Source organism: Oncorhynchus keta, chromosome 35 (assembly GCF_023373465.1).
Source record: "Oncorhynchus keta strain PuntledgeMale-10-30-2019 chromosome 35, Oket_V2, whole genome shotgun sequence".
In the NCBI taxonomy this organism is placed as follows: Eukaryota; Metazoa; Chordata; class Actinopteri; order Salmoniformes; family Salmonidae; genus Oncorhynchus; species Oncorhynchus keta.
Genome location: NC_068455.1, coordinates 29,156,756 through 29,182,911, shown reverse-complemented (window position 1 = coordinate 29,182,911; position 26,156 = coordinate 29,156,756). Strand labels below are relative to the sequence as shown.

The following is a 26,156-nucleotide window of genomic DNA, read 5'->3' as shown; positions in this document are numbered from 1 at the left end:
TTAAAGGTCAGGGTCTGTCCAAGCAGAGTGGTCAGTGTGTGTGTTTCAGTATACAGAGGGAGGATGACGGGAAGGAGGGAGGGGGTAGGGAAGGGCTGGGAGGCGAGAGGAGAAGAGGAGGAGGATGGGGGTGCTCATTCAGCTTACTAGCGTGTTGAATACTGATTGCTTTGTGACGGAGCATGTGATTAGTGTATTGACACAGCGTTTAGTAATGAGAGCAGGCAGTGTTCCCAGCAGGGGCTCTGGCTGCTCGACTAAATGACGTGTCCACTGCCGACACACCGTCCACCCTGCTCATCCCTCTGTTCTATTAACACCTGATGATTGGGAATGAGGTGTGTTTCTATCCCTTGGGACCCATGAGGGGAAGGGGAAAAGGAGAGGAAGAGGGAAGGGAATGCTAACCGCAGAGCAGTTCTTCTCAATGCTCGGAACAACTTTTGCTGTTCTGAGTAAGAGAGGAGAGCAAACCTTAAAGCTAAGAGGAGTGTTTGCAGTGTCCAGGGACAGGTGGGTTCAGTGTAGGGGCGTGGGGCAGGGAGAACAGCTGTTAGCAGGAATGTGGCCCTGGAGCAGTGTCCTCACAGGAGGAAGTGTCTTTACGGCCCTGTGCAGCCCTGGAGCTGCTGCTGCCCAGGTGAGTGTGTGTGTACTGCAGTAATCACTGGGATTGTGGATTGGGAAGGCTTCTCCCCAGACAAGGCCTGCCTAGTCTTTGTGTCTGAAGTATAGTGTGCTGCTTCATCACTGAGACTGTGCAAAGTAACCATAGAAACAACTCCCCATGACTAACATGAAAGCTGGCCAATTAATGTGAATAAATATGCCTGAGGCACGCTAATCAACATTTTTGGAGCTCTCCATACAAATATCTTAATCAACATTTTGTTGCAACAACATCCCCTTGGAAGCTGTAGACCCGGCTACAATTCATGAATGTATAACCAGGTGATTGTTACTGTAGAGATGTATCTCTCTCTCTCTCTCTTTCTCTCTCTGTTTCTCTCTCTCTCTCTTTCTCTCTCTCTCTTTCTCTCTCTCTTTTTCTCTCTCTCTCTCTTTCTCTTTCTCTGTCCTCTCTTTCTCTCTTTCTTTCTCTCTCTTTCTCTCTCTCTTTGTGTGTGTTTGCGTGCCAATGGCCTTTTTCCTGTGTGATTGTTATTGGAGTTGGGGTTTCGTTGGTGAAGTGGTGGAGGTTGGTGTAGTGGTGGAGGTGGGTGGGAGGTTGGTGTAGTGGTGGAGGTGGGTGTGGAGGTTGGTGTAGTGGTGGAGGTGGGTGTGGAGGTTGGTGTAGTGGTGGAGGTTGGTGTAGTGGTGGAGGTGGGTGTGGAGGTTGGTGTAGTGGTGGAGGTGGGTGTGGAGAGTGGTGGTGGTGGGTTGGTGTAGTGGTGGTGGTGGGTTGGTGTAGTGGTGGAGGTGGGTTGGTGTAGTGGTGGGTGTGGGTTGGTGTAGTGGTGGATATAGGGGTGGGGGTGGTATAGTGGTGGGGTTGGGTTGGTATAGTGGTGGGGGAGGGGGTGGGTTGAGGTGGTGGGGGTGGAATAGTGGTGGGTTGGTGTGGAGGTGGGGTTGAGGGTGGGGGTGAAGTGTACCATGGGCCACTCACACACACTCCACTTCGACTAGAGGAGATAGGAGAGACAGGGAGATTGTGAGGCCGGATATAGAAGGGAAATGCAGTGTTTGTTTGTCTGGCTGTGTTGTGAGTGACAGGGGAGATCTGTGTCAGGGATATATTGTCTGATAGATGAATGCTGAGTGTAGGGAGCTGTGGAGCGGCTCTGCTCTGGGCTGGGCCTGCTGGCCAGGGGATAAAGGGACTGAGTGGATGCAGGCAGGGAGAGTGGAGTGCTGCCGAGAGCCTCACTCACACACACACACACACCGTCAGCATGCTTGGGGTGATGCTCCAGACCACCGGTTTCAGGAGGAGGAGCTCAGAACCTGTGGAGGGGAATGCTGGACACCTCACCACCATGGGACTCAAGTAAGTCACACACACCCCAACCCAGGGCTGGAGGAGATACACAACTTAGTTTGATGGGCGATGCAGCTGCAGTGTTTGGGTGTGTTTATACTCCTGCTGCTGATTGTGCTGCAGTCAGTGTGTAGTGTTGATTTTGTGGTGGAGTTGTTCTGTGTGATCCCTGAAGGTGACAGGGTAATGGTTTTGTCGAGCTTCACAAAGATGGGTGTTTCTAGCGATGTGAGAATGTGAGCAGAATGCTTAGTCAGGAGAGAACACCATTGAAATGCAAGTTAAGACTCAGCTTTATTCTGAGGGGGGTGAGTGGAGTTGCAAAGTTAACACTAGCTTCTGTGTTCAGCCTGGCCTGACTGTCAGGAATTCATTTATCCATACCTTTAGTTGGTTTTGTTTTTTGGAAGACATAGAATCTAAAAAAGATCCTGAATAGATCAACAGAAGCGTTGATGAGTGGGTTGGTGGATGGTGAGTGGGTTGGTGGATGGTGAGTGGGTTGGTGAGTGGGTTGGTGGATGGTGAGTGGGTTGGTGGGTGGTGAGTGGGTTGGTGGTTGGTGGGTGGTGAGTGGGTTGGTGGGTGGTGAGTGGGTTGGTGGGTGGTGAGTGGGTTGGTGGGTGGTGAGTGGGTTGGTGGGTGGTGAGTGGGTTGGTGGGTGGTGAGTGGGTTGGTGGGTGGTGAGTGGGTTGGTGGATGGTGAGTGGGTTGGTGGGTGGTGAGTGGGTTGGTGGATGGTGAGTGGGTTGGTGGGTGGTGAGTGGGTTGGTGGGTGGTGAGTGGGTTGGTGGATGGTGAGTGGGTTGGTGGGTGGTGAGTGGTGTTGGTGAGTGGGTTGGGATGGTGAGTGGGTTGGTGGGTGGTGAGTGGGTTGGTGGGTTGGTGGGTGGTGAGTGGGTTGGTGGGTGGTGAGTGGGTTGGTGGATGGTGAGTGGGTTGGTGGGTGGTGGAGTGGGTTGGTGGATGGTGGTGAGTGGGTTGGTGGGTGGTGAGTGGGTTGGTGGGTGGTGAGTGGGTTGGTGGGTGGTGAGTGGGTTGGTGGATGGTGAGTGGGTTGGTGGGTGGTGAGTGGGTTGGTGGGTGGTGAGTGGGTTGGTGAGTGGGTTGGTGGATGGTGAGTGGGTTGGTGGGTGGTGAGTGGGTTGGTGGGTGGTGAGTGGGTTGGTGGGTGGTGAGTGGGTTGGTGGATGGTGAGTGGGTTGGTGGGTGGTGAGTGGGTTGGTGGGTGGTGAGTGGGTTGGTGGGTGGTGAGTGGGTTGGTGGGTGGGGAGTGGGTGGTGAGTGGGTTGGTGGGTGGTGAGTGGGTTGGTGGGTGGTGAGTGGGTTGGTGGGTGGTGAGTGGGTTGGTGGATGGTGAGTGTGGTGGGTGGTGAGTGGGTTGGTGAGTGGGTTGGTGGATGGTGAGTGGGTTGGTGGGTGGTGAGTGGGGTTGGTGGGTGGTGAGTGGGTTGGTGGGTGGTGAGTGGGTTGGTGGGTGGTGAGTGGGTTGGTGGGTGGTGAGTGGGTTGGTGGGTGGTGGGTGGGTTGGTGGGTGGTTGGTGGGTGGGTGGTGGGTGGGTTGGTGGGTGGTGAGTGGGTTGGTGGATGGTGAGTGGGTTGGTGGGTGGTGAGTGGTGTTGAGTGGTGGGTGGTGAGTGGGTTGGTGGGTGGTGAGTGGGTTGGTGGGTGGTGAGTGGGTTGGTGGATGGTGAGTGGGTGGGTTGGTGGATGGTGGTGGGTGGGTTGGTGGGTGGGTTGGTGGATGGTGAGTGGGTTGGTGAGTGGGTTGGGGGTGGTGAGTGGGTTGGTGGGTGGTGAGTGGGTTGTGGATGGTGAGTGGGTGGTGGTGGGTGGTGGATGGTGGGTGGGTTGGTGGGTGGTGAGTGGGTTGGTGGGTGGTGAGTGGGTTGGTGGGTGAGGGGTTGGTGGGTGGTGAGTGGGTGGTGAGTGGGTTGGTGGGTGGTGAGTGGGTTGGTGGGTGGTGAGTGGGTGGTGGGTGGTGAGTGGGTTGGTGGATGGTGAGTGGGTTGGTGGATGGTGTGTGTTGGTGGGTGGTGAGTGGGTTGGAGTGGGTTGGTGGATGGTGAGTGGGTTGGGGTGGTGAGTGAGTGGGTTGGTGGGTGGTGAGTGGGTTGGTGGGTGGTGAGTGGGTTGGTGGGTGGTGAGTGGGTTGGTGGGTGGTGAGGGGTGGTGGGTGGTGGGTGGGTGGTGGGTGGTGGTGGGTGGGTGGTGGGTGGGTTGGTGGGTGGTGAGTGGGTTGGTGGGTGGTGAGTGGGTTGGTGGGTGGTGGTGAGGGTGGTTGGTGGGTGGTGGGTGGGTGGTGGGTGGTGAGTGGGTTGGTGGATGGTGAGGGGTTGGTGGGTGGTGGGTGGGTGGTGAGTGGGTTGGTGGATGGTGGGGGTTGGTGGGTGGTGAGTGGGTTGGTGGGTGGTGAGTGGGTTGGTGGGTGGTGAGTGGGTTGGTGGGTGGTGTGGGATGGTGAGTGGGTGGGTTGGTGGGTGGTGAGTGGGTTGGTGGATGGTGAGTGGGTTGGTGGATGGTGAGTGGGTTGGTGGGTGGTGAGTGGGTTGGTGGGTGGTGAGTGGGTTGGTGGGTGGTGAGTGGGTTGGTGGGTGGTGAGTGGGTTGGTGGGTGGTGAGTGGGTTGGTGGGTGGTGAGTGGGTTGGTGGGTGGTGAGTGGGTTGGTGGGTGGTGAGTGGGTTGGTGGATGGTGAGTGGGTTGGTGGATGGTGAGTGGGTTGGTGGGTGGTGGGTGGTGGTTAGGCTGTGCCATGCTATTGGTCTCTTTTCTGCTATTCCATTGAGACTTACCCCCTCACCGGTGTTTTAGGTTCATGTAGGCTCTAGTGTTACTGTGTTTCCATCAGGACTAAAGACTTGTGAGGCGCATAATTAACAACCTCTGCATCATTCAAGACTGTTGTTTTCTGAGAAGGTTTACAGTTCGACACAGTTCGACATTGTTATATATTGTAAATGCCAGCTGAAAGTACCCAGGACCTTGCCTTGGCTCCAAGTCTACACATGTTGTATTCGGCATAGATTTTGATTAGACCAGGTCTACCGGAGCCATGGCCCAGTGAGACACGGGGGCCAGCCCAGGCGTAAATCCTCAGTGGAAATAAAGCATTAGTTTACTCTGGGTTAAAACACCAGCTATTTTCCTGTCATAATCAGGCTGGGGCTAATGTCTGTCAGTGGAGAGCAGAGCAGCGGTAGCAGCAGCAGCTGAGCCAGGGAATGGGGAAGGGCTCTGGCAGTGTAACCCCCAGATAAGGCCAGGTGTCAAAAGCTATCAGGGGCCTGTCTAGCATCATCAATGGGGAGGTATTGATGGAGATTCAGCCTAGACACACCGCCTCAGGGATCTGCAGCAGGCCACCAGGCAGGCCCCTTCCTTTTCTTGGGGGGCCTACTATCACCACTAGCAATAACCAGGTGGATCACCCCACATCCATTCTACCCCAATATCACAGCCTCCACCCCCTGCCTATAGCCCACACCCCCACCCACCTCTCAACTCCTCCCTCAGACCCCCTTCTTCTGTTATACCCAACATGGTACTGTATATGGAATGGGTCAGATGATAGATCCCCTCATTTGCCCATTTAACCTTTTTAGTCAGTTAGGTTGAACTCAACAGAAAATGCCAATGAAGTCATTTATCCAGTTTTGCTAAGTTTGTTTAATTGATTTAGTATCGGCAGCTGTAGATACTGTAGTTTTGGTTCTTGGTTTCTTGGAGGAAATTGGAGGGATTGTAAGTCATCTTAGAACAGCCTGAGTGTATCCATATTGCAGACCCTTCCTCTCAAGCCAATCACTTATACTTCATCTGGCTGTCTTGGGCAGTGTAGTGCAGTCTGCTGCACAGTAGAGATAGTGCCACCTCATCAGACCACCACTGCTGTGGTATAGACTGGCACTGCCCTCCCCTGGACATGCCCATCTCTAAGGATAAGATGCCAAGGCATGATGCTGCTGTGACCCCTGGGTATCTGTGGGAAGGCCTGTGTTGTGACAGTCATGGTGGAGGCGGTTGTGGCCTGCATGGTAAACATACACAGAGAGAAGACTGGCGGGGAGGGACAGGGATGGGAGAGATAGCCCCGAGGAGAGTGCTGACTGGAACCGTGTCCATTCCCCCTAAACACCTGAGTCAGGAAGTCTGGCTGGCCTGGCCCACTTACATAGCAGGGGGGATGTTTGCTGGAGCTGACAAAAGGCTGAAATGCTGACTCTAAGCGCTGGCTAACACTGGGCCATAGAGTCAGCCCTGTGGGGCAGTGGTTGGGCTGTGACCGATTCCTTTCACGCAGGGGGAAACGAGGGGATGTTAGAGGGAGACCCACTACATCCTGTGTGCCTGTCACCTGACATGACAGTGCCTTTGTCTCAGCGTGTGCTGGTGGTGATGATCTAAAAGGCCAGGATGTGTTAAATGTCATGTGGGTAGGAGAAAGACTGTGGCCTCAGCATTTAGGCAGCACATAACCAGGCCTGTTAGACTGTTCCCTGGCCCATGGCCAACCAGGACTTCCCATTCATACAGATGATGAGGCTACTAATGGAGGTGCCATAGGAACCCTGCTGGGCTGCAGTGATCTGGGCATTAGTGTTAAGTGATAGGAGCCTCTGAGCTGATATTCTCCCACCCGGCTGGATTCTATGCATTACAGTAGTTGGGGTTGAGGCCAGCTAACCCTACAACATGTACTGTAAATCTCTATGGCATCCCTCAGTGAGAGGTGTCATGCAAATTCAGACTATTATCATTGTCATTACAATTGCAGGCCTCTCTGGATTGTGCTGGAGACAAGAGAGAGAGGCTGGAATAAGAATACAAGTTAATTGCAATAGCTGCCTGCATGGAATATGCATTGAAGAATGTTACGACCTATTGTCTCCCTGAACCACAACATAGCGTGTGGTCCCTTCTCCCATGAGCTCACCCTGGCTTTATTTCCTCAGTCTGCAGAAACAAGATGGCTCCCACTGGGCCGCTGTGTTTCTGTGTCCTCCAGCCCCTCCGCTCCACAGTGTCAGCCTGCCTGCCTCTCCCAGGTCCCGGTCTTGCACTAAATATGAATAACTAATAGCGTCTTAGGCCTATTCAGTGTGAGTTGATTTCCCCAACCGGTAGTTCTCTATATATCAGACCACAGTCATTCTAATTCACACAAACACAGTGCCCCTGGACTCCCTGTGTGTGTTGCTGATCCATCTAGAGGACAGAGGGCCATTGTCAGGACAGGTAGATAAGCTCTTACCTGATCCTCAATAACAGGGTGAATAGATGTACTACTCCACCACCTCTCCACTGTTCTCCTGCTTGTCTTCCCTGGCTTCGGGGCTTTGGGCCTGGATAACTGTCCAACAGTTGAATGGGAACCACAGTTCTCTGCACATGGATCCAGGGCAACAGTGTTGCCAGTGATTGTCTACCTCCACTATGGGAAGTCTCTCATGAACGTCTCCTGCTGTTCTTCTTGCTTGCCTTGGGGGTACTGTTGATCTGCTACAGGGTCCTCTTTATGTTGGGTAATACTGGCCATGGTTGGAGTTTTGAATCAGAGATGGGACAGTGTAAAAGGCTATTCTTTATCTTGGTCCTTCTGTCCTTCTGTGGTCCTTCTGTAGCTCAGTTGGTAGAGCATGGCGCTTGTAACGGATCAATAAAACCCTAGAATGTATGCACACATGACTGTAAGGGTTTAAATGGCTATTATTATTATTATTATATTATTATCTTGTGTTTGTGTTTGCAGCCTGCCTGCCTGCCACTGGCTCCATGCAAACTGTCTGGAATGGATTGGATTATAGTTCATAGTCAGTTCATGACCCAGCACGTGAGAGCCTGCTGCAGTGCTAGAAATCCCATTATCCCTAGCTGACTATGTGACTTTGAGTGTGTGTGTGTGGATGTGTATGAGTGTGGGAGTGTGTGTGTGTGAGAGACTATATGTGTGTAAGCCTGGCTCTGTCTCTGAGCTCTGGCTCTGTTTAATATTTACGGTCACACCTCTACATTACCAAACCTTAAAGCTCACCAGTGTTGCTGTTGTACAACACTGTAGACCCTCTCTATCTCTCCCTACCCCATACTCTTAGAATAGCTTTGTTCAGAACCTAGGAATTCCTCTAGCCTTTTTGGATTCCCAAGTCCCAACCATGCTTCTATACGCTCTCCTCCCCTCTAACCCATTTTTACTAGACTTGGAGGATTCCTCATGTTTTCCCAGCATTGCGTATTGACTGGTATATAAATGGCAGATTAAGGAACACATGTTTGAATCCCCTCACCCCCCCCCTCGATCCACTGATTAATCACTCCCAAATGTTCCCAGCAGCCTGTGGGGCTCGGCCTGGCCTGGTTGTTGTGATAGCCTCGGCGTGGACGAAAGCAAATAAATAATCGCTAGGTGTCTTACCCTGCCAGGCTCTGATTAATGACAGAGAGGAGTGGCGCAAGAAAACGCCCTCCCCATCCCTCTCTTGTCTTTCTCTCCCTCCCCATCCCTCTCTTGTCTTTCTCTCCCTCCCCATCCCTCTCTTGTCTTTCTCTCCCTCCCCATCCCTCTCTTGTCTTTCTCTCCCTCCCCATCCCTCTCTTGTCTTTCTCTCCCTCCCCATCTCTCTCTTGTCTTTCTCTCCCTCCCTGACACTCTCTTGTCTTTCTCTCCCTCCCTGACACTCTCTTGTCTTTCTCTCCCTACCCATTTCTCTCTTGTCTTTCTCTCCCTCCCCATCCCTCTCTTGTCTTTCTCTCCCTCCCCATCTCTCTCTTGTTTTTCTCTCCCTCCCCATCTCTCTCTTGTCTTTCTCTCCCTCCCCATCTCTCTCTTGTCTTTCTCTCCCTCCCCAACTCTCTCTTGTCTTTCTCTCCCTCCCCAACTCTCTCTTGTCTTTCTCTCCCTCCCCGACTCTCTCGTCTTTCTCTCCCTCCCTGACTCTCTCTTGTCTTTCTCTCCCTCCCTGACTCTCTCTTGTCTTTCTCTCCCTCCCTGACTCTCTCTTGTCTTTCTCTCCCTCCCCATCTCTCTTGTCTTTCTCTCACTCCCTGACTCTCTCTTGTCTTTCTCTCACTCCCTGACTCTCTCTTGTCTTTCTCTCACTCCCTGACTCTCTCTTGTCTTTCTCTCCCTCCCCATCCCTCTCTTGTCTTTCTCTCCCTCCCCATCCCTCTCTTGTCTTTCTCTCCCTCCCCATCCCTCTCTTGTCTTTCTCTCCCTCCCCATCCCTCTCTTGTCTTTCTCTCCCTCCCCATCTCTCTCTTGTCTTTCTCTCCCTCCCCATCTCTCTCTTGTCTTTCTCTCCCTCCCCGACTCTCTCTTGTCTTTCTCTCCCTCCCCTTTCTCTCCCCTCCCCGACTCTCTCTTCTTTCTCTCCCTCCCCGTCTTTCTCTCCCCCGACTCCCCTCCCTCCCCGACTCTCTCTTGTCTTTCTCTCCCTCCCCGACTCTCTCTTGTCTTTCTCTCCCTCCCCGACTCTCTCTTGTCTTTCTCTCCTCTCTCTCCCCTCCCTCTCTCTCTTGTCTTTCTCTCCCTCCCCATCTCTCTCTTGTCTTTCTCTCCCTCCCCATCTCTCTCTTGTATCAGCCAATGACAGCTTGATGTTGTGGTCTTCGTGGTATTGAATGAATATTCCACATTCACTGCACATTCTGCTTTACAGTACTGTGTTGCTCTGAGCACAAATGTGCTCTTGAGGCTTTCAGCGAAGACGTGGGCGAGTGGGTTTCAGCTCAAGACATGTTGGAAGTGTAATTTTATTCCACATTCTCTGCAACCTGTGAAGACAACATACCAGTGTGGTGGAGTACCTGGAAACAGCATCAGTGGAGCAGTAGAAAATATACCGCAGGAGATGAAAGTAGCTGTTAATCTTTGTAAGCAGTAGGGGGTGGGGATGCTTACAGCCCAGAAAGAAGGGAGGATCATATCTTCATTATAATCTGTCACACACTGCATCAAATCAGAGGAAAAATATGATTTTCTCCAAATAGTTCAAATCAGCAGTTTACACCAAGTCAGCAGTTTACACCAAGTCAGCAGTTTACACCAAGTCAGCAGTTTACACCAAGTCAGCAGTTTACACCAAGTCAGCAGTTTACACCAAGTCAGCAGTTTACACCAAATCAGCATGGTGTATTTTCTCCTTTTCCTCCAACACTTCTCTCCTCTCCTGGTGTGTAAGACTATCTAGTAAGTCAGTTATGGTCAATCTGCAGAATATATATTTTCCTACTGTATGAAGACATTTTGACAACGATTTGTAGATCTCTCCTCCAGGGGCCAAAAATTGGTCCCTCTATCTCAGAATAACAAATGGAGGCTACCGAGCTAAAGTCCTCTACTTGGGCTTCCCCACCTGGGCTTAAGCAGACGCTTGGAGAGCCCACATTAGCACAGCGTGTTTGTGGATACCATTAAGGAGGCAAATTGAATGATTGACTTTTACCCCCTCCAATCCCTCCTGTGGCCACTCTAAACCCTCCTTGGAGGGGTGCTTGACCTCTCAATTGGATGGGCGCGAAGTGGGATGGAAGCTGGGGAAAGGAGGGGGGCTGTAGGGTGTAGGAGTTCTGGGCTTGACTTCTGGGGACACAATTCTTTATGGGCAGTGAGGAAACACAAAGGCACAGGAAGCTGTGGCAGGGAGGTGTTTCAGCTCACACATCCCTTATAGGTCCCTGGCTGCAGCTCCAACAACACTCCCTCCCTCCGCTAAGGAGTCAACCTTGGCATTGTAGATTCTGTTTCATGCTACATTCATTGGGATTGATTCTATTGGCATTGTTGGCATAAACCTTGATTCCTTGAGCTGGTATCCAACAAAATGACTCCAGGACCTAAAAAGACAAACTTCCCCTCAGTGGATACAAAGCAACTGCCAAAGTCTACCTCTGCCCAGTGCAACACTCCCGAGTGGCGCAGCGGTTTAAGGCACTGGTTTAAGGCACCCAGGCGGTATCACAACCGGCCGTGATCGGGAGTCCCATAGGGTGACCCACAATTGGCCCAGCGTCGTCCGGGTAATGGGAGGTTTTGGCCGAGGGGCTTTACAAGTAGGCCGTCATTGTAAATAAGAATTTCTTCTTAACTGGCTAGACTAGTTAAATAAAAAACACAACTAGGAGTTTTGCAATTTTAATTAGAATGTTTTCCATTTAGACTCCAACTGTTCCATGTATTTTAGGTCGACAGGGGATTCCCGTCTTGGTGCACTTTGGGAATAAAGCAATTCCAAGCTGACTGTGGCGGAGCCCCAATGATAATTTTTCTGTGTTACTTTCTCAGGCAGAAAATGATTTACCTCCTCTCAGACAGCCCCTCACTGGCACCAGGCCAACTCAGTGATCCTAGAGAGGACCAGGCTGTACAGACCACCGCACAAACACACTCACTATCCCCCTCCCGCCGAGACACACCCTCGTCTCCCTCCCTCCCTCTCTCTCATTCGTTCTCCCCCTCAAACATTCTTTCTCTCTCCTGTGGTCCCTGTCTATTTTCTAGTCTATTTCTCTCTCACCTATGTCAGCTCTCTTCTCTCCATGTCATTTCCCTTCCTCCCCATCTTTACCTTACTCTGTTTTTTTCTCCCTGTCTCTCCCTTACTCCCCCTTTTTCTGTGGGTCGTCTGTTCTCTATCTCGATCGCCTTAATCGCTCCTTTCCCACCTCATTCCACATGGAGTTTCACATGAATGCTAAGGAGATCATGAGAGATTGTGGTGTTTTTACACAGAGTGGTGCCTTTTTTGCTTTACTCAAGCGAAAGGGAGAGAAATATTCTTTATATGTCGTATAGATCAACCATATTTTCACAGTTTCTGTGCTTTGCGTTGCATTTTAGCAGAGAATAACCAAGAGCTGTGATGTGACAGCAGTCCAGTCTTTATAGCGCAGCTATACCCTTTACTGTAGGTCAGTTAGTGGACTGTGTAGGACTGAATGTACCCTGTACTGTAGGACTGTCTGTGGACTGTGTAGGACTGAATGTACCCTGTACTGTAGGACTGTCTGTGGACTGTGTAGGACTGAATGTACCCTGTACTGTAGGACTGTATGTGGACTGTGTAGGACTGAATATACCCTGTACTGGAGATCTTTGTATGTGTGTGGATTCTGCTTGGCTAATTGACCAGAGATCAGTGCAGCAAAGATACCCGCAGCCTTGGGCAGTCAGCATACAAATGATGCCCCATTTGGTATTCTGTGTCCAAGGCCAGCCAGCGTGTCGACACAAAGAGCATGTTGGACATCCTGTTGGAACAAAAGGCTTTTCTCCAAAGCTTCAGTCCAGTGCGTTTGTAACGATGTAAGCAGGTTATTGGTCAGGTTACAAGACATCACATTCATAGCTGCCTGGTTGGCCTGCCAGGGATTCATCTATCTATTTCTGGTTAGGCTTTATAGAAACTCAATAAATCCTAGCCTAGAGGTATTTGTCCACTTCCTCCTGGACGGAAGTCAGTTAAGAGGTAGAGGCTTAAGATTGATAAGATTTTGACGGACAGTGAGATAAGCCTGTTTTCTCCTCCATTTTAATGTTCTGCAGAAAGATGACTGGAGAGACACACTCTTCTATAGTGACCAAGTAGATATTGAACTAGAGTCGCCATCCCTTTGAGTTGGTTTGTTGAAGTGAACCTGAATATGGATGAAAGACAGGAACAAATAAGGACAGGGTGAAAAACAGAGATGAGAAACTAGAAGTTATTGCCAATACTATAAAACAAGCAAATATGCAAAAATATTCAGGGCCCCATTGTCTGTGGTCTAAATGCTCTTTGAACAACATTCTTTGAATTTTCTGTGATGAGTTGCGGTTTTAGGCATGAGTTGCATTTAGTGAGATGAGGTTATGTAGAGAATAGAGAAAGGTTGAGAGACACCAGAGGAACGTTTATCCTGGTAGATTTCACTGAGGTTAACCTGTAGTGACGCCCAGCCCGTGAACGGGACCGTTATCATCATCTGACACTAATTAGCATAACGCAACGGACATAAATCTTCCTAGAAAATCTTCCTATTCATGAAAATCACAAGTGAAATATATTGGAACACAGCTTAGCCTTTTGTTAATCACCCTGTCATCTCATATTTTCAAAATATGCTTTACAGCCAAAGCTAGACAAGCATTTGTGTAAGTTTATCATAGGCTAGCATAGCATTATGCCTTGCTAGCAGCAGCCAAACTTGTCACGGAAATCAGAAAAGCAATCAAATTAAATCGTTTACCTTTGATGAACTTTGGATTTTTTCACTCACGAGACTCCCAGGTAAACAGCCAAAGTTAGCTCCGTTTGTTCTTCATGTTTGGCTGAGAAATTGCCCGGAAATTGCGGTCACCACAACACCGACAAATATTCCAAATTAGCTCCATAATATCGACAGAAACATGGCAAACATTTAAAATCCATCCTCAAGGTGTTTTTCTAATATCACTTCGATAATATATCTGTCGGGACAATTCCTTTTTCTCTAGGACCAATTGGAGTAATGGCTACCTCTGCACTTTACGCGAGAATCTCTCTCGGCGCCATCATGTGACCACTTACACAATGTGCCCCCATACGGCTATTCTTCAACAGAAATGTGTAAAATTACGTCACAATGCTGTAGACACCTTGGGGAATACGTAGAAAGCATAAGCTCGTTGTTGGTACATTCACAGCCATATAGGGAGTCATTGGAACGCAGCGCTTTCAAAACCTGGGGCACTTCCGGATTGGATTTTTCTCAGGCTTTCGCCTGCAACATCAGTTCTGTTATACTCACAGACAATATCTTTACAGTTTTGGAAACGTTAGTGTTTTCTATCCAAAGCTGTCAATTATATGCATATTCTAGCATCTTGTCCTGACAAAATATCCTGTTTAAAACGGGAATGTTTTTTTTCCAAAAAAGAAAATACTGCCCCCTAACATCCCAGCTAAAGAGGAGGCAGAGCTCACAGCCAGACTAAACCATGGGTGACACACTGATATCACACGTTGTCACGCAGGACTAGGTGGGTGCAGGAATCAGATGCAGAGAGAGAGAGTAACTGAGTTGAAGTGCTTTACTCTTGCACACCAAAATAATAAGCCCAACAAAATACAGGACGCATGATACTATACAAGACAACCCAAAACCACAGGGTGCCAAGTAAAGAAAATAAAATACACCACTACCTAACATGCACACACGTAACATTAAGACAATCCCGCACAAAACAAGGGCGGGTCAAACTACTACATATAGGGAAGCTAATTAAACCAAAATAAACACAGGTGAAACTAATAAGACAAAACCAACAGACAAACGAAAAAGGGATCGGTAGTGGCTAGTAGGACGGCGACGACGACCGCCGAGCACCACCCGAACAGGCAGGGGAGCCAACTTCGGCGGAAGTCGTGACACACGTCAGCCTTGTCATTCCACAGCTCCAGTTTGAGAAGTGGACATGCAGAGCCCACTCTCCTCCCCCCCATGGGGCCCAGGTAACACTAGACCCCTCCACACTGTATAAGCAGCCATTTTCCCACATTGACACAGGTTATTTAAGAGCCCACTCTGAATGACCTCCACTCTATACACTCCACATGTAGTCAGTGTTGGGGCTAATGCATGTATATATACAGTGGGGCAAAAAAGTATTTAGTCAGCCACCAAATGTGCAAGTTCTCCCACTTAAAAAAACGAGAGAGGCCTGTAATTTTCATCATATGGAAAACTTCAACTATGACAGACAAAATAAGAAGTAAAAAAATCCAGAAAATCACATTGTAGGACTTTTAATGAATTTATTTGCAAATTATGGTGGAAAATAAGTATTTGGTCACCTACAAACAAGCAAGATGTCTGGCTCTCACAGACCTGTAACTTCTTCTTTAAGAGGCTCCTCTGTCCTCCACTCGTTACCTGTATTAATGGCACCTGTTTGAAATTGTTATCAGTATAAAAGACACCTGTCCACAACCTCAAACAGTCACACTCCAAACTCCACTATGGCCAAGACCAAAGAGCTGTCAAAGGACACCAGAAACATAATTGTAGACCTGCACCAGGCTGGGAAGACTGAATCTGCAATAGGTAAGTAGCTTGGTTTGAAGAAATCAACTGTGGGAGCAATTATTAGGAAATGGAAGACATACAAGACCACTGATAGTCTCCCTCGATCTGGGGCTCCACGCAAGATCTCAACCCGTGGGGTCAAAATGATCACAAGAACGGTGAGTAAAAATCCCAGAACCACAGAGCGCTGGGACCAAAGTAACAAAGCCTACAATCAGTAACACACTATGCCGCCAGGGACTCAAATCCTGCAGTGCCAGACGTGTCCCCCTGCTTAAGCCAGTACATGTCCAGGCCCGTCTGAAGTTTGCTAGAGAGCATTTGGATGATCCAGAAGAAGATTGGGAGAATGTCATATGGTCAGATGAAACCAAAATAGAACTTTTTGGTAAAAACTCAACTCGTTGTGTTTGGAGGACAAAGAATGCCGAGTTGCATCCAAAGAACACCATACCTACTGTGAAGCATGGGGGTGGAAACATCATGCTTTGGGGCTGTTTTTCTGCAAAGGGACCAGGACGACTGATCCGAGTAAAGGAAAGAATGAATGGGGCCGTAAGAATGGGGCCGTAATCGTGAGATTTTGAGTGAAAACCTCCTTCCATCAGCAAGGGCATTGAAGATGAAACGTGGCTGGGTCTTTCAGCATGACAATGATCCCGAACACACCGCCCGGGCAACGAAGGAGTGGCTTCGTAAGAAGCATTTCAAGGTCCTGGAGTGGCCTAGCCAGTCTCCAGTTCTCAACCCCATAGAACATCTTTGGAGGGAGTTGAAAGTCCGTGTTTCTCAGCAACAGCCCCAAAACATCACTGCTCTAGAGGAGATCTGCATGGAGGAAGGGGCCAAAATACCAGCAACAGTGTGTGAAAACCTCGTGAAGACTTACAGAAAACGTTTGACCTCTGTCATTGCCAACAAAGGGTATATAACAAAGTATTGAGAAACTTTTGTTATTGACCAAATACTTATTTTCCACCATAATTTGCAAATAAATTCATTAAAAATCCTACAATGTGATTTTCTTATTTTGTCTGTCATAGTTGAAGTGTACCTACCTATGATTAAAATTACAGGCCTCTCATCTTTTTCAGTGGGAGAACTTGCACAATTGATGGCTGACTAAATACTTTTTTGCCCCACTGTACATCACCCAACATACATCAGGAGAAACTATCCCTCAGTGGAACCGGGGATTCATGGGAACTTAGATGGGGTCTCTGGTCCACTGAGATATAGCTACCTACCTCTATTCCCTGTGGTGAAAAGCTTTGTGTGTGACTGTTTTTTCCCTGTTCTTAATGATCTACCCAGTGGCCCTGATAGTACATTTTGATCTGGTGCACGTGCCTTCCTGCTGCCAGGCCAGGGCTACACTATTACATCATACATCGCCTTCTGTCTTTACTACTGCAACTCACTAGTCTCCAGCATCAACTCAAGCTCAAGATGTTTTGTTTTGTCTCAATCACATTTCAGGGAAGACCCAGATGCAGACAATGTCGAAGTAACAAAAGTTTATTACTAGAACAGGGGGCAGGCAAAACAACAGGCCAAGGCCAGGCAGAGGTCCGTAATCCCGATCAGAGTCCAAAAGGTACAGAACAGCAGGCAGTCTCAGGGTCAGGGCAGGCAGAGGTCAATAATCCAGTGTGGTGTGACAAGGTACAGAACGGCAGGCAGGCTCAGAGTCAGGGCAGGCAATAATCCAGTGTGGTGTGACAAGGTACAAGGTACAGAATGGCAGGCAGGCTCAGGGTCAGGGCAGGCAGAATGGTCAAAACCAGGAAAACTAGAAAACAGGAACTAGAAACAGACTGGAGCAAGGGGAAAAACGCTGGTTGGCTTGACAAAAAAATAAATAAAAAATACACTGGGGATAATGGGGAAGATGGGCGACACCTGGAGGGGGTGGAGACGAGCACAAAGACAGGTGAAACAGATCAGGGTGTGACAGACTGTTTTGTTGTTTTCTTTTTAATTTCTATAATTGTAAAGTGACTTTGTGTCCATGAAAAGCGCTATACACTAAGTCCCATGTATTATTCATATTATTATTTATCATCTCTATGTCCAGTCCCCTGCCCAAGCCTGTCCTGATGTCATCTCGGCTTAATCAGAGAGAGGCTTAGCAATGGTCTGTCTGTCTGTCTGTGTGTCTGTGTGTCTGTGTGTCTGTGTCTCCGGCCAATCCAGGCCACTGCAGAGATGCAGATGTTGTTTACTCCAACATAATTTTTGGCGAGGTGCTGTTGATGTCCTCAACACTGTCAGTGTTCTGTAGAGGTGGACGATTGGCCTTGTTTTGGTGCCCAAATGTGGTGATATAAAACAGCAGTCCAACAAACCCTCTGTTTCTCCCCTACAGTTGAGTCACCGTACATAGGACTTCAAACAACATGCATATATAGTATGCTTCTCTCACACTTATGGCACCATGGGAGTCCATGTCAAGGTCAGCCCATCAATAGGATTATGTATACACCAGATCTGAGCTCCAGGGAGAAATCCTATTGATGGTTCCTTTAATCAAAACACACCATTGCTGATTGACAAACACATGCATGCAATCAAATCCAATGTATTTATAAAGCCCTTTTTAAATCACCAGATGTCAGAAAGTGCTGATACAGAACAGCAAGCAATGCAGATGTAGAAGCACAGTGGTTAGGAATAACTCCATAGAAAGGCAGGAACCTAGGAAGAAACCTAGAGGTCAATCAATACTGAACACATATGCTGATGTGGCACTTCTTTGTTTGCTACACGTAAGACACTGTTTTGGCCATTCCTTTAATCCATTACAAACCTATAACTATTAACCTCTAGTCTTACCTGTTGAGAGCAGGAGAGACAGACTCCAGCAGGTCTGCTACTGCATTGAGGGGGGTTCATTGTGATGTGGTTGTTATCAGTGTGTTTTACATGTACGGTCCATTCAGACAGACAGGAGCTTGGTTGCCGCTAATCACCAGAGAAGGCAGACCCACACTGGAGGGGTTAATGCAGTCTGAAATCAGCCCCAGTGATCTGATCCGTGCATGAATGGCCAGAGCACCGTTATCTTGTCTGGTGAGAAAAGAGGGGAAACCAGAGAAAGAAAATGTCAGGGATTGTAAATGGAGCCAACATGGTAATTAGGCTGGAAAAGGTCCTGCTACCTAAAGAGCTTTGGAGCTGGGCTGAGGAACAGAGACACATTTGCACAAACAAGCTAATGGGTGCGCCAACTAATGACTCTCCAGGCCAGTGGAATTTCTCTTGCTAATTTGACAAAGCGTGAAAAGGGATTCAGAGAGATTATTGACAACAGGCCAAACTGTGAAGCTTTGAAAGCAGCAGACCCCCCCCCCCTCTGCTACAGGCCAGCCCCAAATGTAGATGTCCATTCTATCATTAACAAAAGTCTAGCAGAGCCTTTATTTGGGCTGCCAGTGCTGTTCTTGCATTTATCTTACCTTGGCTCATTTCTATATATTATAGTCGTTATCTGTCCAAAGGGTCTGTACAGAGGGTGACGTTGAGAGGCTGTATGGAGAGTTTGGCCCAATGGTGACACCCTATAGTTACCCTGTTTTGATGTACACATGAAACCACACCGAGCCTGATCCCAATGGGTTTAAAGGAGTCCGTATGCATATATTATGACAACGTTTTGGTCTTCGGCAAGGGCTTTTCGGCTGTTTGTGCGCACAACAATTTTTCTCGAGGCAAGCCGAGGTCGGTAGACGAAGTCTACACCCTTTTGTCGGTGATTGGTCAACAGTAGGGATTCCCCAATTCTTCAAGTGGTTGACATTTCACATATTCCAGTGAAACAAACACCTGTTCTATGTCCACGCCTCTCCCCTCACCAAAGTTGTCACGATGACCAATGCCCACATTAGGTTTGATCGCTGTCAGTCTTGTTCTGAAGGGGGTCAGTGGATCTGTAGGTAGGAGGTGGCCAGGGGTCGGTGAGGTTTTCCATATCACTGCCCTTCAAAAACATCCAAGGTATCATATGTGAACTAAGTCACTCTATACTGATTTTAGTTTACATTATGGGGGATCGTGTAGATTGTTTTATTGCCTCCAGAATCCATTGGAGCTCAGATGGGGCAGTGTGTCAGTGGGAAAGCTCTGTAGTGACTGTATTTGTCTGCTGAATTGCAGAGCCACTCTGCTCACCCTAATGGTGTGGAAATCAGACTGACTTTTAAACAAGACCAGAGGAGAGCTTTTACCTTCTGGTAAATTGGCAGTCATGGAAATACAGGCCACTGTCATACTAGCTTCGCCCAGTCATACACACTGCTTTCCCCCTTTTCCCCTTGGCCAGATTGAGTGTCCTCTCTGTCTCTGTCTGCCCAGCATAAATCTGCCTCTCATCTGTTCATTGTCTGTCCTCCTCCCCTCCTTCTTTCCATTGAGTCAAAGCATCGCTCAGCCAGCATCTGATTCAATGGTCTATCCGTCTTCACACACTTAAGTATCTCGCTTCTTATCTATGTGTCACTCCTTATAATTAATGACATTATCTCATTCATCTAACTAACTACATTCTCAGCTAAAAACAAAGAAACACACACACACACACACACACACACAGTTTTGTATTGCTACCCTTGTGTGGACCAAATAATTGATTTCCATCCAAAATCCTATTTTCCCTAAATCTAACCTTAACCCTTAACCTAACCTAACCATAACCCTAAACTTAAGCCTAACCGTAACCCCAAAACCCTAACCCTAAAACTATACCGAACCCAAACATCTAAACCTAACCGTAACCCCTAACCCCAACTTTAATTGTAAGCCTAACCGTAATTGTAACTCTAAACCTAAAATAGCATTTTTCCTTGTGTCTGAATTGTCCTTGTTTTACTATCCTTGTGAGGACTTCTGGTGCCCACAAGGATAGTAAAACAAAAATACACAGACAGACAGGCACACACATGCATGTGCTGTAGGCATACTAACCAAATCTGTTTGAAGTCTTGGATAGGCAAAAGTAGAGAGCGTTCATTTATGCATGAAGTGTGTGTGTGTGTGTGTGTGTGTGTGTGTGTGTGTGTGTGTGTGTGTGTGTGTGTGTGTGTGTGTGTGTGTGTGTGTGTGTGTGTGTGTACGCACACGCTCGTGTCAGTGTGTGGAGAAAGAGAGCGAGAGCACTTGCCGATAACACCGTGAGCAGCCAGCAGTAGAGTGCTGACACCTCGTATGGCTGTCGGAGAGAAAAGGGGCTGGGCTGAGAAGAGAGAGCGAGAGAGAGAGAGAGAGAGAGGGGAAAGGAGAGAGAGACACGGCAGGACAGCTGCCAGCATTTCTCCGGCAGCAGGAGCAGGATTGAGAGCCGGAACGGGAGTAGGAATTCTCCCCATTCCCCTGAAGCCCCCCTAGCTCAGGATCCACACTGGTTCTCTCTCCCCCTCCTGGATGTCTCTGACTGCTGACTGCTCCCTTATCCCCACAACCAGAGGCACGGGGCACAGGGAAGGACACAGCCACCAGGACTCCCTGCTACAGCCACACGGCAGAGATGTAACAGCATGGATGGGAGGGAGTAACAGAGGGAAGAAATAAACACAAACCAGTTGGATGAAGAGTGAGGAGAGAAGTGAAAGGGAAGAAAAAGGAGAGGCTGAAAGAGAAAAGGACTGAAAATGAAAGGCTGAAAGAAGAGGGCAGAAAAGGAGAGGCTGAAAGAGAAGAGGGCAGAAAAGGAGAGGCTGAAAGAGAAGAGGGCAGAAAAGGAGAGGCTGAAAGAGAAGAGGGCAGAAAAGGAGAGGCTGAAAGAGAAGAGGGCAGAAAAGGAGAGGCTGAAAGAGAAGAGGGCAGAAAAGGAGAGGCTGAAAGAGAAGAGGGCAGAAAAGGAGAGGCTGAAAGAGAAGAGGGCAGAAAAGGAGAGGCTGAAAGAGAAGAGGGCAGAATATGAGAGAGTGAATTAGAGAGATAGGAGTAAGAGCATCTTGTCAAAGTGCTGGAGAATCTGCTTCAATTGGAGGTATTGGATCTCTGAACTGAGACTGAACTTTGGAGAGGCGTGGACACAGAACACAGACGCGGACACAGAACAGGTGTTTGTTTCACTGGAATATGTACAGAGTACAGAGAGGTGCTTATCTCCCCTCTGATCTCTTCTTCTCTGCCTTCTCCTCTCGCTTCAACCTGAACACCTGTCTGGACCCCCTGGACCTCCTCACTGGGACCTCTTTACTATCGCCCCCCTCTCCTAGTCAGCTAGGATGACGTTGGTTCTCACCCTGTCCCCTTTGCTCCTTACAAACCGTTGTGAAATCAAGTGGAACCCTCGATAATTGTGATCAGAGTAAAAAGGACCCCCCTTTTGCCCCAGCAAGGGATCGGCCCCGCCTCTTTCTACTTCTCTCATGCTAAAGTAATGGAGAACCTTGGAAATGGAGACTTGGACCCTAAAGTTGAGCTTGAACACTTTTGCGCTCTTTGACTATGACAACTAACTAGATAATGGATTGGAAAGAGCTGTAAGTACTCTCTATCTCTCTGTCTTTTCTACTGTCTTTTTATTAAATTGTCCAATAGTGGCCAAATACAATGTAGTATTTTAACTAAACCTTCATAATTTGACATGCATGTTGTAGAAAATATTTGAGAGCGACTGAAGCTGGTTGTTTGCTTCCTACTTACAGTGCTGTATTGCTTGATAACCCTCTAACTTGCAGAATCTCTCTTCCCTCTTCTGTGTTGCGCTGAAGTGCAGTTAATGTGTTTGAGCATGAATTCAGACCCACGGTGTGTGTACTGAAATGCAGTTAATGTGTTTGAGCATGCATTCAGACCCAAGGTGTGTGTACTGAAATGCAGTTAATGTGTTTGAGCATGCATTCAGACCCACGGTGTGTGTACTGAAATGCAGTTAATGTGTTTGAGCATGCATTCAGACCCAAGGTGTGTGTACTGAAATGCAGTTAATGTGTTTGAGCATGCATTCAGACCCACAGTGTGTATACTGAAATGCAGTTAATGTGTTTGAGCATGCATTCAGACCCACGGTGTGTGTACTGAAATGCAGTTAATGTGTTTGAGCATGCATTCAGACCCACGGTGTGTATACTGAAATGCAGTTAATGTGTTTGAGCATGCATTCAGACCCAAGGTGTGTGTACTGAAATGCAGTTAATGTGTTTGAGCATGCATTCAGACCCAAGGTGTGTGTACTGAAATGCAGTTAATGTGTTTGAGCATGCATTCAGACCCACGGTGTGTGTACTGAAATGCAGTTAATGTGTTTGAGCATGCATTCAGACCCAAGGTGTGTGTACTGAAATGCAGTTAATGTGTTTGAGCATGCATTCAGACCCACGGTGTGTGTACTGAAATGCAGTTAATGTGTTTGAGCATGCATTCAGACCCACAGTGTGTATACTGAAATGCAGTTAATGTGTTTGAGCATGCATTCAGACCCACGGTGTGTGTACTGAAATGCAGTTAATGTGTTTGATCATGCATTCAGACCCACGGTGTGTACTGAAATGCAGTTAATGTGTTTGATCATGCATTCAGACCCACGGTGTGTGTACTGAAATGCAGTTAATGTGTTTGAGCATGCATTCAGACCCACGGTGTGTGCACTGAAATGCAGTTAATGTGTTTGAGCATGCATTCAGACCCACGGTGTGTGTACTGAAATGCAGTTCATGTGTTTGAGCATGCATTCAGACCCACGGTGTGTGCACTGAAATGCAGTTAATGTGTTTGAGCATGCATTCAGACCCACGGTGTGTGTACTGAAATGCAGTTCATGTGTTTGAGCATGCATTCAGACCCACGGTGTGTGTACTGAAATGCCTTCATTAGTATGGAGATGTGTGTTGAACAGGTGGGCAAGCTGTAGTGTGTGAGGGAATCTGAGCCTCTCCTCTCTGCACATGTTCCATTGAAGGTGAGAGGGAAATAGAAAGAGAGGGAAAGCCATGTGACAAGCAATTAATTTCTCCATTAGGGTGTGTGTGCGTTGTTACAGAGGCGAGCGCTCACTGTTATTGCTTATCACCCATTGAGTGGCTCTGACAGAACAGCAGAATACAAACCTGACTCTCTCGCCTTTCAAGCAGACACACGTGCCTTTTCTTCTCATTGTGTGACTGGCTTTAACCCTCAAGGTTACAGGCATACCCTGCAATGCCGTATGGGCTCCCAGAGGGACAGGGGGAAAAAGGGAACCTATGACTCCTATCCGAATGTTAATTGTATTTTACTGTTTGTTGCTGTGTGCCTTTGTCATGTTGGCAGATTCCTTGCATCTCTACAATCGCATCTCAATGTGACTCATCTGAGAGAGAGAGAGAGAGAGAGACTTTCTGTTGAACAATGAATGTGTAATGCAGCCTCTCTTTCATACATGTGCAGACTGAAATGTGCAGACTGACATGTACACAAGCACAAACACACCAAATGGCACACACACACTGTATGTGCCGAGTTTCTCTTTATTTTTTACCATCTCGCATTCATCTATTCCATCTCATTTTCTCCCTCACACTCTCTTCCTCATACTATCATACACAGGCTGGTCCCTGGGGAGAGCCTCCTCCTGTAACCCTCTTGGATGCAATAATTATTCCATCAGCCAGCGGTGTGTTCCCTGATTGTGCTCTTGAGCTGTCGCTGCATGGGGCGTGCTGTACTGGGGAGGGGGCAAGGTGGGGAGGGGTGTGGCTGTCACTCCAGGGGGTAGAGAGGGGTATATTTTGGCAGCAGCCCACCCTGTCCGAAGGAGCCCAGAACAGGACTAATGAGCTCAGGATGCTGGGCTCTCAGGCTACAGCCTCTCACTGAGAGAGACACACATGAACTGTCTCTCTCTCGCTAGCTGTAACCCTCCCTCTTCACATTTCTCCTCTTTTCATCACTCATACCATCTTTATTTCTCTCTGTCACGCTCTCCCTCTTATTGACAACGGCTTCTTTGTCTCTTGCATCTCTGATTCTTAACTGTGTGACTGAAAAGCATTCAATGCATTGAATTTCCTGTGCGTATTCCTTTACTCTGACCTTGACTTTAAAGATGAAGTTTGGTGGTAACTGATACACAGTGGTGCCATATCACTGGCTGTTATAAGTGTGGCTGACTGTTACAGAGCTGGTAGAGTTGCAGTCAGATATTGGCACTGTCTTGCGAGCAGCAAGAGTTAAGACTGAAAGGAATGCGTGCGTCTCACTCAGCTGGCCAATCTATTCTTCTCCAGTGCTCACTCTCCGCCTCCGAGAGAGCGAGAAGGATGACAATGGATTTTAATAAGTCTCATCATAGAGCTAGATCTTACCCTGAGAGCCCTGCTAAACGCCAGAACAGCGGAACTGCTTAAAGACAACCACTTAATGAGACTTCTGGTCTAACTTGTCCACAGTACCAGGAGAGATCTATTTCTCTCACTCTCCTCACCAAATCTGTCCATCACGGGACTCAGTGAATGGGAGATTATGGAATCAGTCATTGATTCTATGGGACATGGTCAGGAGCCCCCAACAATCTGTATACCAGAGTAACATATGAAATATGAAACGTTTCTTGTCACAATCACTTTTCCATTGCCTGTAAGTAGGGCTGTGGTGGTCCTGAAATTGTGTCAGTCGGTTATTGTCATGCAAATATCTGCCGGTCTCACGGTAAATGAGCGTTCATTAACATAAACATGTTTAGCATCTCCAGGCCTCATGCATACAAGCCGCTGATGCGCACCTTTGGAACATTTACTTTTTAAAAAGTCAAATAAATCCATTTAATATACACCATCACAATAAATCCCTCATTTATTTTAGGCTGATCTAAAGAAACATGATATGAAGAAAATGTATGTCGGAAGAACAGAATGTGAAACAGTCTATTGTATGTTATCTGGCCATGCTGTAGGCTAGTTCATTTAGCAGACAAGATACGTTTATAAGTCACGTGCCATTATTTTATATTATGATTCTATACTAAAAATAATATAATTGAACTGAATAAAATAGAAAGGATATTTTTCGTATTCCTGAGCGAGTGTGAAGTGGCTATGTTGAGTGTAAAAGTAATAATACACTAGATTGAGTTGTTTGGCAAATTTTGTTGTGAATAATACAAACTGTAGAATGTCTTAGAAATCACAACATACATGGGCTGCATGGTGTGACTGTAGACCATTGACTATTCAAAAAAGTCCCCAAAAAGCTTTAGCTCTATTCCATGCCTCAGGCTGCACACGCTGTTCTCTCATCAAAGGATCATATTTTACCCAACAGACTGTTCTCAATTTAATCTTGTCTTTAATAATATGTCAAATGTGTTGGTCCCATGTTTCATGAGCTGTAAAAAAAAACATCCCACAAAAAGCTTGTTTCTCTCATTTTGTTCACAAATGTGTTTACATCCCTGTAAGTGAGCGTTTCTCCTTTGAAAGATAATCCATCCACCTGACAGGTGTGGCACAAGAAGCTGATTAAACAGCATGATCATTACACAGGTGCACCTTGTGCTGGGAACATGTCTAAAATGTGCAGTTTGGTCTCACAGCACAATGCCACAGATGTCTCAAGATGAGGGAGTGTACAGTTGGCATGCTGACTGCAGGAATGTCCTGTTGCCAGATAATTGAATGTTCATTTATCTAACATAAGCTGCCTCCAACGTCATTTTAGAGAATGTGGCAGAACATCCAATACAACTGCAGACTACATGTAACCACGCCAACCCAGGACCTCCACATCTGGCTTCTCACCTGTGGGATCGTCTGAGACCAGAGACTCGGACAGTTGATGAAACTGTAGGTTTGCACAATCGAAGAATTTCTGCACAAACGGTCAGAAACCGTCTCAGGGACGCTCATATACGTGCTCGTCATCCTCACCAAATCAAACTTTATTTCTCACATGCGCCGAATACAACAAGTGTAGACATTACCGTGAAATGCTTACTTACAAGCCCTTAACCATCAGTGCAGTTCAAGAAGAGTTAAGAAAATATTTACGAAGTAGACTAAAATAAAAAGTAATAATAAAAGTAAAACAATAAGAATAAAAATAACGAGGCTATATACAGGGGGCACCGGTACCGAGTCAGTGTACAGGTTAGAGCACAATTGGTTGGGAGAATGTAAAACGTCTGCCATGTTCTTCAGCGCCATCTTCTTCTGT

General features: G+C 47.7%; 1 protein-coding gene across 3 annotated transcripts in view; it reads left to right on the top strand.

Moving 5' to 3' along the window:
- LOC118368267 (kinesin-like protein KIF26A) overlaps positions 1 to 26,156 on the top strand; it is a 99,187-nt gene that overhangs the window by 51,764 nt on the left and 21,267 nt on the right. Inside the window, exon 1 of one of the 3 annotated variants that reach the window (XM_035752242.2) lies at positions 21,292 to 21,508. The exons of the other annotated variants lie outside the window; for them this stretch is intronic. Within the exon in view, the coding sequence (XP_035608135.1) occupies positions 21,492 to 21,508 (17 nt within the window). The 5' untranslated portion in view covers positions 21,292 to 21,491. Of the gene's footprint in view, positions 1 to 21,291; positions 21,509 to 26,156 lie in introns of those variants that run through there. 3 annotated transcript variants of the gene reach the window in all.